The sequence below is a fragment of the Thunnus maccoyii genome, chromosome 1, assembly GCF_910596095.1.
Source record: "Thunnus maccoyii chromosome 1, fThuMac1.1, whole genome shotgun sequence".
NCBI lineage: Eukaryota > Metazoa > Chordata > Actinopteri > Scombriformes > Scombridae > Thunnus > Thunnus maccoyii.
The window spans coordinates 22,511,577-22,526,083 of NC_056533.1; the positions used below are offsets into that span (position 1 = coordinate 22,511,577).

General features: G+C 37.2%; 2 protein-coding genes across 7 annotated transcripts in view; both read left to right on the forward strand.

Moving 5' to 3' along the window:
• The first annotated feature begins 185 nt into the window (after nucleotides 1-185).
• On the forward strand, nucleotides 186-7,241 carry tmem9b (TMEM9 domain family, member B). 3 transcript variants are annotated; one of them, XM_042422044.1, is made up of 6 exons: nucleotides 186-425; nucleotides 1,753-1,844; nucleotides 1,949-2,057; nucleotides 2,914-3,048; nucleotides 5,899-6,079; nucleotides 6,470-7,241. In XM_042422044.1, exons 1-5 carry the CDS (start codon nucleotides 354-356, stop codon nucleotides 6,052-6,054), a joined length of 564 nt encoding a protein of 187 aa, XP_042277978.1. In that variant the 5' UTR covers nucleotides 186-353; the 3' UTR covers nucleotides 6,055-6,079; nucleotides 6,470-7,241. The 3 variants fall into 3 exon arrangements, with proteins under 3 accessions (XP_042277978.1, XP_042277985.1, XP_042277971.1); XM_042422051.1 differs by having other exon boundaries at nucleotides 7,133-7,241; XM_042422037.1 differs by having other exon boundaries at nucleotides 5,899-7,241.
• A 1,756-nt stretch (nucleotides 7,242-8,997) lies between these two features.
• dennd2b (DENN domain containing 2B) overlaps nucleotides 8,998-14,507 on the forward strand; it is a 48,911-nt gene continuing 43,401 nt past the window's right edge. For 2 of the 4 annotated variants that reach the window (XM_042408374.1, XM_042408349.1), the window contains exon 1: nucleotides 13,586-13,769. The gene's annotated coding sequence lies outside the window, so the exon portion shown is untranslated. Of the gene's footprint in view, nucleotides 9,146-13,585; nucleotides 13,770-14,507 lie in introns of those variants that run through there. The other 2 variants (XM_042408366.1, XM_042408357.1) reach the window with 2 other exon arrangements.

The window sequence follows — 14,507 nt, forward strand, 5'->3', positions numbered from 1 at the left end:
TAAAAGCAACTAATTCAGTTGTTCAACTGTACATCTTTTTCCCGAGCTAGATTTGATGTGAAACCAAAAACCGGCCGCTAGGTTGTAGGAATCTGATGTGTCACCGCCCGCCGGGACGTCACTATAATAATAATTGAGCGCATCCAACGGTCCAGTATGCGGAAACTGACCTTCATCTCCGGAAACTGCCAGTCAGCTGCTAGGAAGCTGAGGGTGTTTATCCCTGAGTTAGCTCGATGGCTAACGTCGTCAGTCATTAGGCTGTAGCTTCTTCACATCGCTGGCGCTGTTTGTGGAAACAGTTGAACGTTTTCTTTTATTTGGAAACTGAAGATCTGAGACACACTGAGAAGATGAAGTGTGCGTTTCTGCTCCAGGTTCTGGTGCTGGCGGGTTTTGTGCCGTTCATAGAAGTGACAGCGAAGGTGAGGCTAATGCTGGCTAGGTTAGCTCGGGTTAGAGAGATAGATTAAATCTCCTCACCCAAATCTATATAATCGATGTAATAAAGTGTGTTTCAATGAGCTAAAAGACAGTTTGAGGTTGTCTCGTGACGACCAGAGAGGAAAAGTCGCAGGTGACGTCACGCTATAATAAGGACATATGACCACAAACACTCAGTTTATAGATTTTATTAGGTGTAGTTGTCTAGATACAGTATCATATAACATTGAGCATTATAATCTTTATGAAGGGAGGATTTATTGCATGTGTAGCTGCTAGTAAATCACTAACCACTTAGTTTGCATGCAGTGCAGGTTATCTACGGGTCTTAAAGTCTTAAAAAGCAAAGATTTAGGATTCCCTTTAAAAAAAAAAAAAAAAAAAAAAAAAAAAGGCCTCAGAAAGATCTTAAAGTCTTAAATTTCATTCACGAAGGTCTCAAATATTTTTTCCAGCCTGCCACAGGCATTAATGTTAGTTACAAAATGCTTTTTAATGTAATTTTAGCGAAACCTGGTGGTTAAAATCCCCGATTTTATTGTTCCAGACCTCTGACCTTAAATGAATTAGTTATCTTTTAATAGGTTTATATCCATCCATTCATCCAATCTTTATCTGCTGCTTATCCACATCCAGGTCATAATTATTGAGTCATTGGATACATTATTGGGAATGTTATATGTTGCCAGGAAGTAATGACAAAAATGTTAAATAAATGTAAATAAGCTGACATTTATTTCACATTGTGCTTGGTAAATAATTATAGGCTTTATAATCCCTAGTGGTTTTTATTGATATCTTTAATACTTTGAACATGAAACAGGTATTAAATTGAATTCTATGCGGTGTTAAAAATGTCTTAAAAAGTCCTTAAATTTAACTTGATGAAGCCTGCAGAAACCCTGGCAGTGTGATCTAATGACACAAAGGGTCAGAGAAATTAGACAGATATATGTGCAACAGAATGTACAGACGACAACAGGATTAGGTTAGATTAAGATTAGATTAACATTATTATTATTATCATCCCAGAGAGAAACTGGTTTGCAGTGTGTGCACAAAATTTAACATGCATAATAAAAGAAACATACACACTAAGAAGACAGATATTATGGTACAATATGGCTGACAAAACAAAACAGGTTATAAATTGATGTATATTTGGTGGGAGACGTACATATTGCAGTGTCGGTGTTATAAAAGTGTGTTGTGTGTGTGTGTGAGAGAAGTGGGGTATATACGAAGAGGGAGAAGAAGAACAAAACAAATGAATGAAAATATATAACATGTACGAATGATCTCTTACAGAATTCTGAAGACATCCGCTGTAAATGCATCTGTCCACCATACAGAGACATCAAGGGTCAGATCTACAAAAATAATGTGTCTCTCAAAGACTGGTATGTAAAGTGTTGTTTCACTATGATTGCTCACTGCACACTTCCCCGAATGATATTAATTTCCTGCTTACTGGCTCACTAATGGGGTTCGTCTTCTTTTCCAGTAACTGTCTCCATGTAGTTGATCCAATGCCGGTTGACGGGAAAGATGTGGAGGCGTACTGTTTACGCTGCGAGTGTAAATATGAGGAGAGAAGCTCAGGGACCATTAAGGTAAGTTGATGATGAAGTAAGTGCTTCAAAGAGTGAGTGATTCATGAGTACTTTTCATTCATAACCAGGGCTGCAATTAATGATTGTTTTTGTGTATTAGTGCTGAAGCAATCAGTTGATGTTGATTAAAGGATTGACAGAGAAATTATCAGCCACTGCTTTGATTATCAGTTTATCATTAAAGTCATTTTTTAAGCAAAAATACAAAAACATTCCTTCATTCCAGCCTCATAATTGTGAGGTCTTGCAGCATTTCCTCGTCATATATGTGATAGTTAACTGAAAATATTTTGGTTGTTATTTTAACAGAACAAGCAACCTGAAGATGCTCTCTTAGGCTTTAGGGGATTACGATAAGCATTTTTCAAAATTACAATTGGTCAATTTCTTGAGAAATTAATTGTCCTATTAATTGATAATAAAAATTATTAATTGCTGCTTTATTTTCACGATCAAATAATCTGTCTGTTTTTAGAGATAACTTGGGTAATTGGTCTATAAATATCAGAGATTAAAAAAAAAAAAAACAAGGTGGGGTTTTCAATTTTTGTGTTTTGTCAGAGAAATAATCCAAAATCCAAAGATCTTCAATTTTCCAAAGATATAAAACACAGCAAAGCATCTCACATTTCACATTTGAGAAGCTGGACTGAATGAATGTTTTGCATTTTTGCTTAATAAATGACTTAAAAAAATAATCAATTCTGAAAATTGCTGTCAAATAACCTTCTGGCAGTTGACTATTTGCTTATTTACTAACTGTTGCAGCACTACTTCACTACAATGTTTTCAATGTTTGGATTGCTTGTATGTTAAGGGGAAACCAAACTCACCTGTAATCCTTCCATATATTTAGTTCACCATCATCATGTACCTCTCCATTCTGGGCCTGCTGCTTCTCTACATGGTCTACCTGACTCTCCTAGAGCCCATGCTGAAGAGGCGTCTGTTTGGACACTCGCAGCTTATCCAAAGTGATGATGATGTTGGGGTATGTGCGAATCTTTACATCACAGCATTTGAACTCAATACTGTGTCAATAACCTCTCTTTGCATCGAACGTCACGTGTGATTAACACCATCTGGCTAAACTTTAACAAGTTTATGGGTCTCTGTGTTCATTTTCGAACCATTGTGGGAGGCGAGGGAATTGTATAGGTGGATTTATATTATGTTAGAAAGGCATCTAATGTCCAAATTACACTTAAAGTGCAACACAGATCATTTCTTAGCCCCATCTGGTTCCACCTGAACAAATGCTGCAAGCAGTCTTGTGTGGTAAAACCACAATCTAAGCAAGAAGGAGTGATGTATATTTTTTTAAAAATGCTCCCTTGTTCTATATCAGATAGATTTTTATGTGTGGGAGGGCTCGCTGGATCACTGGAGAATCCATTAGAAACCACAATCACAGGCAACAGACTGCAGCAGGGAAGCTCTTAAACTAAAGTGTGTGTGTGATGCAGGCAGCTCGAAGCATTTTCTCTTCACAACACAATATGTTGACTTGCTTTCGGCATTAACTGGATCGTGAAACATTGTGAAAATAAGTTCCTTTTTTCAGGTTAAAGGGTTAAAAGGTACCTGGTTAATGCAGCTAGATTTCTACTGGGTTATTTATGTGAACATGGACGTGACAAAGGCCACAGACAGGGAAAGCACTTTATGTCTCTGATAGTGGTACAGCGGGATTAAATCACTGTTTGTAGCTGTGTGTTGTTGTAGCCAAAGTACAAATCAAATAAAATGTGTTCTCTGATCTCCAGTTGCACCTGCATTGTCACGAGTTCCACAAAAAAGAAGTTTATCTTTTTTAGAAAGCACTAAATTAATCACTTCTAATGACCCATTATTGGTTGAAATATTTAGTAGGAAAGAAAACTAATTACTGACAAAGTTGAAGCAAACAGGTGTTTTAGAGTAATTTTACGATTACAGCAAATGCAAACTATTCTTCTTCTTCTAATTTCTGATGGTAATCTTGCTATTTGCATAGTTGTAATTTTCCAGTTTCTAGCAATTTAAGCTAAACATATCGCCATTAAAATGGTCAAATGCATAAAAAGAGAAGTAAATTAGTTTGGTCTCCTTCGGTATGACACAGTGTTTTAGATATCGACTCCCCTTGTCCTTTGCCTGAGGGGAGAGGGGAAGTGCAGCTGCCTTGCTGAGCACTTTGTGTTTTCACTGGCAGAGTTCAGGGATGAGGAAGTCCTACATAAGAGGTTTCTCTAAAAGCTTTTTGCTGTAAAAAATGTGTCTAAACAGTCAGCACAGAATGTTTCACATGGTTGTTGTGAGTCATTTCTTACAAACTACTTTAGAGTTAGGAATGGAAAATGACAACAAAGTCAACAACCAGAAATTAGCTTAATGCAAGAGGTTGTTCTGGTAAATAAGCTCTTACTTGTAACTTTATAGAAGTTACTGTAGTTAACCTTTGTAGAGGTTACTGCTGTTTGTTTACAACTAACAAAAGATATGTGATTAAGTTTTTGTTCCCTGTATTTAAAGCAGCAGAACAGAACATTTCTACTGCCGAGAGAAATGACAGTAATACTACAGTTATCTAATTGACCCAAAGTTCAGAGTTAATATTTGTTGCACAGTAGCGTCCACTTAAATTGTCACTGGATCAGAACAAAGGAAGAGAGATTTGTAAGCACAGCTAATATAATCGGAAGTACTGCCGCTGCATTAATTATAGAGGAAATGGTGGGCTTGTAATGTTTAGTCAATCTTTGATCCAGAGAGGCTGTTAAGTAAAGACTAGAAAATGTTGGTCTACTTAACTCAACATGTTTGTCACAGATGCCAGTGGTGATCCTCTCGGTCCTTTATTGTTCTGAACTTTGTTTTATTATGTGGTTTTCTGATAATGACAGTAATAACAACCTTATTTTGTTGCCCTTAAAAAAACAAAAAAAACAAGTTATAAAATGTTTAACAAAAACACAAAACCAGAAAATGGCCTGAATGAGAGCAAATTAAACACAACATCTTATTTTAGCAAATTACATTTAAAGTATGAATGAATTAAAAGCACAAAAAAGATTCAGAAGAAATAACAACTTAAGAAAAGGCAAGTCTATGTTGTTTTAAAAGAGATTTGATGGGTGGAAGGTCAGAAATACACAACAAATACAGTCTCAAGATCCATTCTGAAATGTGCTCGTAACCATTGTCAGAAAGCTAAAACTGTGTTTATATACAATCTCCTTACACGGAGTCTCAGGCCCTGATCACACAGAGTGCGTTTTGCATGCCGCAAAATGCTGCTTTTTTTGTTGTAGCCTACAATTTAAAAAAAGAGCACTTTGCTGCGTCTTTTTTTACATTTTTGCTTGACAGTCCAGTCACCAGATCACCTGTCCTTAGCCTTATTGTTTTGCTGTGAAGTAAACTGACTCCAGTCCTGCGGTTTTCTGTTCAGATCATGGTAACTATGGTTGGTAAAGTCCTATAGCTCCAGGTATCCAGCAACAGCCACCACTAGTTTGTCCTCCGTGATTGTTGTCTCCACTTCTTGTTGTCACCACCACAGACGACCCGCCTTTCAATTCATCCGATTGGATAATGGGGAAAAAATGTAAATGACATCAGGCGTTTTTCCACTCTGAGTTGAAGTTTTTGCAACTCTAATTGTTTAGGACACCCTTGCAAAGCGTCACTCTTATTGAAAACAATTACAAAAAGGCATCGCAGGCTGCTAAAAAGCGCTCCGTCTGATTGGACCCTTATAAGAGATGCTTATTACTGACTGCTGTCAGATAAAACTATATCAGACCTTCTCAGCTGATCATATTTTTTTTTCCTGTTTGTTTTCATTGTGTGTATTTAGGACCAGCAGCCTTTTGCCAACGCTCAAAACGTCCTGTCCCGTTCACACTCTCGACCCAACATGCTGAACAAAGTGGAGCACGCCCAGCAGCGCTGGAGGAGGCAGGTCCAGGAACAGAGGAAGTCTGTGTTTGACCGCCATGTTGTTCTCAGTTAAACTGCCCTGCAAGAAAAAGTTACAGGTGGAGCAAAACAACAAAAACACTGTGACAGAGCCCTCGATTTATATCTCTTCCTTTCTCTCATTTGTGGTTTGTATCTCATTAAGTGTGACTCTGTAGACCAGAAGTCCCTGGCAGACATTTAATCAAAGCTAGGAACTGTTGCATAGTCTACAGGCGGCACAGGAGATTACAGTGAATTCATTTTTGCACAATGTTGAATGAGAAGTCTTTAAAAACATTTCCAGAAGTAGAATTTAATCTCTGCCTGCTGTCCAATTTGCAGAAGTGCCAAGTCACTGGAGAATTTGTAATGGAAATTTGATGGTAGAGACTAATAAATGCCAGATAAAAACTTTCCAAGTTCATGTTTCATAACATTCTCCATCTCTATAATCTTCTGGCCAACAGTATGAAGCTGACCAGTCTTACAATTTTACAAGCCAGCGTTTTCAGCATCAAACATGCAGATGTTTGTTGGTGACACTCCACATGGCTGGATAAATGGTCCATCCCACTTGACTGCAGTAATCATCAGTTAGCACATAGCTGGTGGGTATTTTCCACCTAACAACTAACATAATTTAGAACTACTGCTCTCACCGTCGATTTAAGGAAATCATGTAAAATAAAAATCATTCAGCTTTCTTTGAAAATGCATGTTTTATAATAAATCTTTTATAAATGTGTTTTCAATCCTCCATCCTTACCGTAACATTTACTTTCTGATAACTGGTGTGGGATCCATCATTTAATGCATTCAATGAAATTTGATATTTGAGAGTTGTTTCACTTGAACCTCGTTGCAGGTACTGATGCAATTTCTTGGTGATGTCATACAGTAGTAAACGTAGCTGTGCTATTGATCCTTAACTATTGAAGACATTTGAACTCAGTGCCCTCCTCAACTGCCTGAACAAATATAATATGTATTTCCTTTATGTTTGTAGCACGTCTGTGTGCTTGGTTTAACATCATTTCCTTTATCAAGGTCCTAAATAATATTTGTTGTCTAACAGGCAGCATTGAGTGGTGATTTTCTGAGTTACAAGAAGTTTTTTTTTTTGTGTATAGCTGGGCTGGAGTGGATGAAGAATCACAGCTGAGAGTCCTTTGAAAGTGTTCTTAACTATTGTATATGTGATACCTTTAACTTTGAAATAAATTTATGTAATATTTGTGATTCTTGCATTTGTATTGTATTGAAACTTCTTTGTGCTTTACATTAGCAGCAGGACAAAGCAGCAGTGCTCACCAGCAGTTAGTACATATAAACATACGGATTTAAAATGGTTACAATCATCAAGGATTAAATCACAAAAAAAGCCAAAAAGGCAACAAACAGTATGACAATAACAACATAGTACAAATACAAACATGCCAACAATTATATACAATATATTCAAAGGTGAATTAACATGGTTTGTATCCTCTGAGCTCCCTTCGTTATGAATATTAGGTTATATATTACTGAGAAACCATCTTTTCAAGGCCACTTTGAATGTGTGCTATGATATGATGAGTTTAGACTTGAAGGAAGGTTGTTCAATATTACAGCTGTGGAATAAAGGAATGTATTTCTACCCATCAAAGTCTTATCACCAAACAAATGTGTAATTTATCAAATCAGCAGTGGTGGAAGGTAACTAAGTACATTTACTCAAGTACTGTACTTAAGTACAGTTTTGAGGTACTTACTGAGTATTTCAATTTGATGCTATTTTATACTTCCACTTCACTATATTTCAGAGGGAAATATTGTACTTTCTACTCCTCTACATTTATTTGACAGTTTTAATTACTTTTCAGATGACACAATGGATTATGTAACAAGCTATTAGAATACAATACATTGTAAAAGATGAATACAGTGGTTTCCAGCCTTTTTGGCTTTTGACGTCTTTCAAAAAGCAGTGTGTAGTCAGGTCACATTTCAGATGTCTATGAGTTATTAACAGATCCACCAAATAGTGATTGTCTCTCTCGAAACTTCACACATGGTTTCATTTCAATAAATATTCAAATGATCCAATATTTCTCCAAAAATCAAAGATTAGAGAGAAAGCCCAAAAACTGAAAACAGATTTGTGTCAGAGCTTTGTTTTTTTCCTTCTTTCCTCTCCTATTAATCATCTCACGACCCCTCAGATTTATCTGGTGACCCTTTGGAAGGGCCCGACCCCTGGGTTGGGAACCACTAGACTAAACTAGCTAAGTGTATATAAAGTAGTTGAAACTAGCTCCACCTCATGCAGCTACAACAGTAACATGCTGCTTACACATTGATGCTTCAGTATTAATAATCTAATGATGTCATATATAAGACTATATCAGTCAGAGGGACAAAATTAGTATTTTAATACTTAAGGTACATTTTGCTGCTAATACGTATGTACTTTTACTTTAGTAGGGTTTTTAATGCAGGACTTGCATTTGTAATAGAGTATTTTTACATTGCTGTATTGCTACTTTTACTCAAGTAAAGGGTCTGAATACTTCTTCCATCACTGCAAATCAACATAAAGTAAAAACTACTTGTGGCCTTTTTGAGGTAAAGTGAAGTATTGTGCGCTGATGCCTTTGTGGCTCAGAAAATCTCCCTTAATTGACCCTTTTGATCATTTTTTAACACTATGTTGGCAATAGTTTTCTGATCAATAAGTATTTCACACTGCTAAGGGAGAAATATTTTACAGTTTAATTTGGGTAAAAAAGGGTAAAACTACGATTAATTGAATGTATTAATTTCTAGCACATTCAAGAAGTAAGCCTCTAAAACATCTGGAAATGACCTATAAAACTCGTCGTTCACATCTGTTGGACCTAAACGCGACTAATTGAATTTGCAGGCTGTCTAAGACTATTTGATTCCCATTAAGTATCTTCTTTTCTTTTAGCCGAGTGATTTACATACCGCTGCGTCACCATTTCCTGTGCAGTCCACTTTTTTTCATGCAGTTATACTGAGGAGACTATTTTTCCACAGAAAAAGAAATCAGCTTTCAGGCTGCACAGACAGAAAAGCGACAGAGCCTCTGTTCAAGAATGGATCACTGAGAAAACACCTCAACGACAAAGAAAAGGCAGGTAGGCTTTTGTTTAATCTCATTACATGTTGCAAATGTAGAAATCTAACGAAATCTGAACTTCTTTTTTTTCTTTACAGTAACTTACAGTATTTTCTGGCATGTGTGATAGATATGTTAATAAGTAAAGAAAATGTGCCTGTGTCTTCTATAGTCTGCTGTGCTGTTAACATGGTCAACATGGCAAAGGTTAAAGTTATTAACAGACACTGAGTTTGATCGATGTTGGTAAACTGTCAAGTCCACTCTTCTTTAAGGGAAAACTAGTCCCTCCAGGCTTTAGTGCTGCATTTGCAATATTCAGCCTACAGGGGGCGCCTCAGCCTTTGGATTTGTTCTGTTCTAATAATCAAAGTCTTTTTGCAATCTCCAAACATTTTTCATACACTCACCTTTGCTTACTTTTTTCCTGCTTATCCCAACAAGTTTTAGTTTTCTTTGGACATTTCACCAACCTTCTCTTACAACACAACACACTCACAGGTACAAGCTCCTGCGTATGAAACATTACACCGTAATTCAAGGTTTCTGAGTCCATGATGTTGTGGCTGCTGTGTGGTAACAAAACAAAAAACAAAAATGCCATGAGATAAAGGAATGTCCTTGTGCTAAACTTTGCTCAATTTGTCACTGTTGTGCTATCGATGCTGCAGTTATTCAAAGCTTAAAGCGTTTTAGTGACAGTAAGACAGTGTTTTACCTTTTAGACAAAACATTTCAGTTTGTTATTCATCAGTTAACAAAAGAATGAGTTGAATAGCTGCAGATTATTGTCTGTTAAAAGTAATCAGTTCATCATCTCAGTACTTTTCTTTCCTTACTGAGCGTTTGTGTATCACTCATTGAATTGATGATGTGTTACAGCAACAAAAACATGAAGGCATCCTCACCTCTGACACCATCAACACATTAAGGGAGTCATGATGTTGGTACCAGATTTCATAGGCAGCAAAATGGAGTCTGCATGAAAAAAAACAACAGTCAAAACAGGTTTGAAATGCGCCTAAGGCTGTAAACTCTTGAATGCATGAATAATCAAACAGCTCACATTCTTGAACGACAACAGAGTAGCTAAAGTAGCACAGTAAGAGTGATGTGCAGTCAAATATTTCAATAAAACTGAAGAGATAGTCGCACTATTTAAAATTCATTCTTTCCACAGAAGACACTTGCAGCTTATTTTCCTTTGCAGCTGCGACCTCTGCCAGACAAGTTGTGTCTTCTCAACCTGACTCCACTTAATCCTGAAGTTTAAGAGTTGCCTCAGGTCGCTTTCCGAAACCAGATACAGTGTTTATTGTACCAAACTTATTTTTTATTACAAAATGGAGCAGATAACTGTGCAGTGACTTTGGCCTGTTGCTGTTCTCTTCTCATATGTGTTCAGTATTTCCATACTCTACTCCACTTCCTCAGTCTTTGTGAAATGCAAAGGCTGACAGAAAGGATTAGAGGTGAATTTTTGGAGTGTAGGTGGCAAAAGCCCCACAGCTCTGTGGAATAATCCCCCTCGAACGTCTGAGGATTTTGGATTTACGGTGGATCCTAAACAAACACACATAAGGTTCAGTGATTTTATATCTGACAATAAATGTTCACTCCTTTGTGACTGCGGTTTTAGCTGGTGTATAATCATGAGAAGCCAAGCATAATGGAGAGTCCTGTAACAGCTGTAAGGATTTCATGTATTAACGCGTGTATATACATGGAGCGGACGCATGTTGTAGTTTGATTTGTTTAACTCTCCTGTGTCATGCGAGAAAAAGGAAGTGGCTTCTCATGAGAAATCCAGATGGCTCCGCTATCAATGGAACAATGAATTCCACGAGTTTAAGCTTACTTTTCTGGTAAAACATCCCACGAAAAAGCAGCGAGTGTCTCTCTCTTTTGTGTTCAGGCGGTGAGGATTTGCAGGAAGGTCGATCTTTACGAGACCTTGAAAGGTTTTGAGTCAGGCTCAGAGAGAAAAGTTGCACAGTGGCAGAGCTGTAGGCTTCCTGCTGACTTGATGCTACGAGCTGTGATGACGGATGTCTGGGTTTTGCGACTTCCTCTGTTCCCAAGTCTGGGGGATGATAAGACACCCCAAGAGACTGATTGGAGCAGGTTTTATGGATGGGTAGTGCTTCAACATTTGGTGTAAAGATGTTACATGTAGCAGCATTGAGAAATACCCATAAATGGCTACAAGATGCATGTTCAGTTGTGTTAAGGTTTTGATATATTGTCAATAAAAAAAATTGAGCTCTTGAGGAGCTTGACAGTTCATTCTTGAACTTGGAAACTGCCGCCTAAACACCCTCCACTCGAGGTCCACTTATGAGCTCGTTCTTGAGCTTTTGAGTGTATCATACAGTCTTCATCAGCAGATAAAGTTTGTTCAGTTGTCATGGAGCTTCCATTGCATTCCATTGCATGAAAAGGCTCAATCTTACTGATAAATCATGTTAAAAAGAGACAGAAAATCCCTAATTTGTAAATCCCTTAAATTATGATTACCCCAGTAAATTAGATTATGGTGCATGTAACAGCAGAAGTTAAAAGATTAGCTGAAGACAAAATGAGCTCTTTATATAAGTATGTTTTGTTTATTTTCTGTACTGAACAGATACTGACCAGTGGACCACTGAGAAGCACGCAGTAGAAGTTTGAAGTACTTGCTGTTGTCTGGTGTAATCTTTCTATGGAAATGCACAACATGAACTGGACTACATTAGCCGATATATAAAGATGTATTTTCATTTTTCAGAGCCACAGTGAGAGTTAAGAGGTTTCAGTTGGTTGGAGTTAACTCAAACTGAGGGGGGATATTACATTTTGGGCGAATATTGACATTTTTGTGGTCACCTTCACTTTGGTCCTTTTGATTCAGCCCCAAAGCAGCAACACTTGATGTCAAAAAAGTCCAAGCACATGCTGTAGAATATGATTAGAGAGAAGTAGTGGTGGAATTTAACTAAATACTCCAGCATTGCACTTGAGTATTTGTACTTTACTTGTGTATTACAACTGTATATTACTTTATATTTCTACTTCACTACATTTCAGAGACAAATACAACACTACTTTATCTGACAGCTGTAGGTATTACAGTATACAGTAAATATACAAAAACATCTGATCAGTGTCATATATAACAAAATGTTAAAGATTAAACTTCCTTCTTAACCAGCTGCAAACTTAAAATGTTGTTTAACCGTTAATGCACCAGAGATAATAATTCAATAATATAATATCTATAATAACATAATATAGCTAACAGCACTCATTCTTTTACATTATTACATCATCTTACAAATTGCTTGACAGTATGTAAAGTACTTCAAATTAGTTTCAACTGCCAGGATAATATAATACACTGTACTGTGTAGTCATATAACACTGATAAGGACCATGCTACTGCATAATGAGTATGTTTACTTTTAATACTTTAAGTACATTTTGATGATTATGTAAAGGAGCATCTTTAAATTACGGTATTACTAGCGCTACTGAAGTAAAGGATGAATACTTCTCTCTACATTTATCTTTACATTATTGTTATTGGTGCATGTGGAGGTGGAGCTAATTCTACTTTATAATTGGATTTTCATTGGATTTTCATTGGTCAGATCAATGTATTGGAGTAAAAAGTACAATATTTACCTCTGAAATGTGTACAGAAGTAAGTTGCACAAAATTGTAGTAAATGTAAGACAGACGGATAGATAGATAGATAGATAGATAGATAGATAGATAGATAGATAGATAGATAGATAGATAGAAACTTTATGGATCCCAAGGGAAATTTTGGCATCCAGTAGCTTATATGACACCTATAAAACACCAATGCACACAGGAATAAAAGAATAAAAACACAGCAGTGAAGCGATAGTCTAGCCAATGGAGGTAGTGCAAATACAAGATGATCAACAATAACAACAATAATAATAATAATTACTGTAAATAATATAAAATACAAACTGGAGATGAATATATAAACAAATACAAATCGTGTGTAAGCCTCACATATCCAGTAACAGACAGTCCAGCGGTCCCACTAATGTTAGACACATAATACTGTCAGCAACACTGGATTAAAACTAAATTCAGTGCTCTGCTCTGCTCGGTTACAACATTCATCTTCTGACAAATGAAAGACAGCTTTGTGTGTGTGGGTGAAATGTATTCAGACAATGTGTTGCAGCGCTGCCAACCCGGTTTGGTCCCATAAGCAGACCCCATTCAACTGGTGAATATTCATCCACACTCCTGAGCCCAGCATGACAATAAACAAGGGGGGGGGGGGGGGAATAGGCTGAATGCCTGGTTGAGGAGGGCATGGGGCCAAATCCCGAGAAAAGCGGGGGGCAAACAACCCGTTTCCACGGCAACAAGTCCTGCCTCCCACCCCTGCAGGCGGCTGTGAGAGGGGAGGCAGGAGGCTTTTCTTTTTTTCTTTTTTTTTTTTTTTTTTTTTTGTCGGTTTTGGTTGGAAAGACATGAGTCGGAGTTTATTGAGGAGGGCAGGTATCCGGCAAAACCGGCCAAAGTTTTTCACCGCATAGACGAACGGGATTTGTGCGTCGCAAAGGGATTACAATCTCAAAATGTCAGCAGCGATGGATATGAGGAGAGATTTGGAGGTAAAAAAAAAGCCGTCAGTTAGTTAGTTACTGAACACGACTTTTCAGCCGGATGGTTAAATGTTTACTTAGCGGTACAAACTACCGAAAAGATCTACAAAACTTGTGTAAAAAGGTGTTGTAAAAAAGTTTAAAGTGTAGTCCAAATCTCCATGTGACCATATTTGGTCATAGACATGTTAAACCATGAAGTGCAGAAGCTGGTTAAAAACACCAGACTGTTGTTTTTTTTTTTCTTTGACTTGACCCTTTGAATGGAGAAAAACGTCCCAGCGGAGAGGCTGCGGGTTGTAATTAACCTAGACTAAGTTATCTAAACTAAGCTAAACAGCCATAAAGTTAAACCAGTAGATAAGCAAGACCAGCAGGACTCCAGATCACACCACTCTGGACTGGACTCTCTCAATGTGTCCTTTTCCTGTTGTAGGTTGGACTTTAGGAGGGCAATTTTTTGTCTTTGGAGATAAAACCCACATGAAAAAGTGTGTGACTTTATAAAGCTCTGTGTTCTGTATTGATTATGGTCATATTTTATATAGTTTCATGCAAGATTGCACTCATGCAGCTGTCTCAGTAAGTGCTGTATGTATGTGTATGTATACAGTTTGCACTGTACTGATGTATGTACTGTGTGTACATTAAGGCTGCAACTAATGATGCTCTCATTATCAATTAATCTGTCGTTTATTTTTTCAGTTAGTCGTTTGGTCTATAAAATGTCAGAAAATGGTTAAAAAT

Coding starts and splice junctions, on each gene's coding strand:
- tmem9b (XM_042422037.1), top strand. CDS start 354: ATGAAGTGTGCGTTTCTGCTCCAGGTTCTGGTGCTGGCGGGTTTTGTG. Junction 1,845..1,948: donor AATGTGTCTCTCAAAGACTG/GTATGTAAAGTG, acceptor CTTCTTTTCCAG/TAACTGTCTCCATGTAGTTG. Junction 3,049..5,898: donor AAAGTGATGATGATGTTGGG/GTATGTGCGAAT, acceptor GTGTGTATTTAG/GACCAGCAGCCTTTTGCCAA.